At 51.2% G+C, this 2500-nt stretch overlaps 1 protein-coding gene across 6 annotated transcripts in view; it reads right to left on the bottom strand.

The window, feature by feature from the left end:
- Positions 1-2500, bottom strand: part of LOC143297570 (uncharacterized) — a 363335-nt gene that overhangs the window by 14476 nt on the left and 346359 nt on the right. For all 6 annotated transcript variants that reach the window (XM_076609950.1, XM_076609952.1, XM_076609951.1 and 3 more), the window contains 2 exons: positions 1296-1472; positions 1-112 (listed from right to left, as the gene is read on the bottom strand). The exon at positions 1-112 is cut by the window's left edge and continues 88 nt beyond it. In XM_076609950.1, the coding sequence (XP_076466065.1) occupies positions 1-112; positions 1296-1472 (289 nt within the window). The remainder of the gene's footprint in view (positions 113-1295; positions 1473-2500) is intronic.

The following is a 2500-nucleotide window of genomic DNA, read 5'->3' as shown; positions in this document are numbered from 1 at the left end:
TGGAGGTGGAGGTGGTGGAGGGCCTTGTCCTCTCTCCCCCCTGTCCGCTTGAAGATGTTCAGCAGGGGCGACGACTTCTTCTTCTTCATCGACTTGCGTGACACCTCCTCCTCTGATCGAGGGAAAAGAAAAATGATTACAGCCTCGTCTGACATGACACTCACAATGAACGGCACGCAACTTTTTTTTTTTTCTTCTCTCGAGATTTTTTTCCCCTAGCAGTAAAGGTTATATTTCTCAAACAAAAACACATGTAATCCAATTACACATAAAGTCATCAAAATCGCAAAAAAGCATAATCAGATATCAAAAACCAGTGAAGCATTACACAATATAACATACTTCAAAGAGTGTACATGAACACTGATAGGATCACTTCAAAAAGTTATATCATCAATTCGTCATCATTCAAGGGACTGACAAGAAGAAAACAAATCCTGTAATCCAATTCCACGGGACGGATCATGAGGCTGAACAAGATGTGATACATAGTGACCAAACCAACGTTGGGAGCTAAGACCCCCACTCTTCTGATCCCCCTCCACACCCACACCCCTACCCACCACCACCTCCCGTGCACACCACACCCCCACCCACCCCCACCTCCCGTGCACACCACCCCCCACCCCCACCTCCCGTGCACACCCCAACTCCCACCCCCACCTCCCGTGCACACCACACCCCCACCCACCCCCACCTCCCGTGCACACCACCCCCCACCCCCACCTCCCGTGCACACCACCCCCCACCCCCACCTCCCGTGCACACCCCAACTCCCACCCCCACCTCCCGTGCACACCACACCCCCACCCACCCCCACCTCCCGTGCACACCACCCCCCACCCCACCTCCCGTGCACACCACACCCCCACCCACCCCCACCTCCCGTGCACACCACACCCCCCACCTCCCGTGCACACCACACCCCCACCCACACCCACCTCCCGTGCACACCCCAACTCCCACCCCCACCTCCCGTGCACACCACACCCCCACCCACCCCCCCCTCCCGTGCCACACACCCCCCACCCCCCACCCCCTCCCGTGCCACCACCACCCCCACCTTCACCCACCACCACCTCCCGTGCACACACACCCCCACCCCCACCCACCCCCACCTCCCGTGCACACCACCCCCCCACCCCCACCCACCCCACCTCCCGTGCACACCACACCCCTACCCCACCCACTCCCACCTCTCGTGCACACCAAACCCCCTACCCCACCCCCACCCCCCACCTCCCGTGCACACCACACCCCACCCCCCCCCACCTCCCGTGCACACCCCCACTCACCCAGACTGTGCTTCTTGGGCGTGGACTTCTTCTTCAGCTTGAACTCACAGCGGAGGTTGGAGGGGGGGTGGTGGGCGGCCACCTCGCTGAGCTCTCCCAGCGTCATGTCCTCCTCCCCGCGCGCCCTGCCCACCTCCCTCAGGTAGTTGGCCTGGATGGAGAACGGCGTCTCATGGCCTGCCACAATCAATCAATCAATTTCATCATAAAAAAATATGAATCGTAGAAAGCCTCTGTGAAAAATCAGGCACAAGATCCATGGCGGGACAGGGACTGACAGGGCACGATCACCATCACAGAAACGTTCACCACAGTGTGCAAATACAGTGAAAGAATAACACAGAATTTCCCGGAAGAAGCTCGACACACAAATATGCCAATCAAGAAGTCTGCATTCAAAATTAAACTTGAACTGCACTTCAACAATCAATAATCAATCCTGTGATCATTTTTGGGGGGCGCGGAGAGTACTGGAGTTATCAAGTAACGTCAGCATTGATATTTTACGACATCACAAAATCAAAAAGGAAACAGCAGTGAAAACGTGAATCTGGTGATTTGGAAAAAGAAAAAAAAAATGTAGATAGATAAACGATAACAGCCCAGAAATTTTTATGGAACACAGCAAAACAAATCTAAACAACGCCACAACAACAAACAATAACAACTCATATACTAACAAGCATCATTACAATCACTGTCGTGAAAATAAATAAATATATACAATTTGTTTTTTTTTAAACAAATACCACGGGCTTTCGGTAAAGGGAGGGAACCCTCACTCATGAGTGACAAAGATTCCCTTACTAGCGATTGTTTCCCTCTCAAGTCTCTGCCTGAGGCAAACCATAATCAGCTCCAATTTCAACTGACAAAGGATTTCTTTCTCAAGAAACTGCTAATTTTCCTCTCTTTTTTTTTTTTTTTTTTTTTTTTTTTTTTTTTTTGCAAACCAAGGCTTGAACTGGACACAAACACTGTTCTAAAAAGGACTTCTGTTATCATTTCCCTCCATAGTTCGCCTTACTACACACCTGTGGCCAAACTGCGAAAAAGCAGCAGCAGAAGGAAGGAACGAAATGGTGAGATTGAAAGAACAAAACAGAACGAGGAAGAAAGGAGATAGAAAGAGCAAAACAGAACGAGGAAGAAAGGAGATAGAAAGAACAGAACGAGGAAGAAAGGAGAAAGAACAGAACGAGGAA

This window comes from Babylonia areolata, chromosome 23 (assembly GCF_041734735.1).
Source record: "Babylonia areolata isolate BAREFJ2019XMU chromosome 23, ASM4173473v1, whole genome shotgun sequence".
NCBI lineage: Eukaryota > Metazoa > Mollusca > Gastropoda > Neogastropoda > Buccinidae > Babylonia > Babylonia areolata.
The sequence above is the reverse complement of the archived record's forward strand: the minus strand, read 5'-3'. Positions and strand labels throughout refer to the sequence as shown.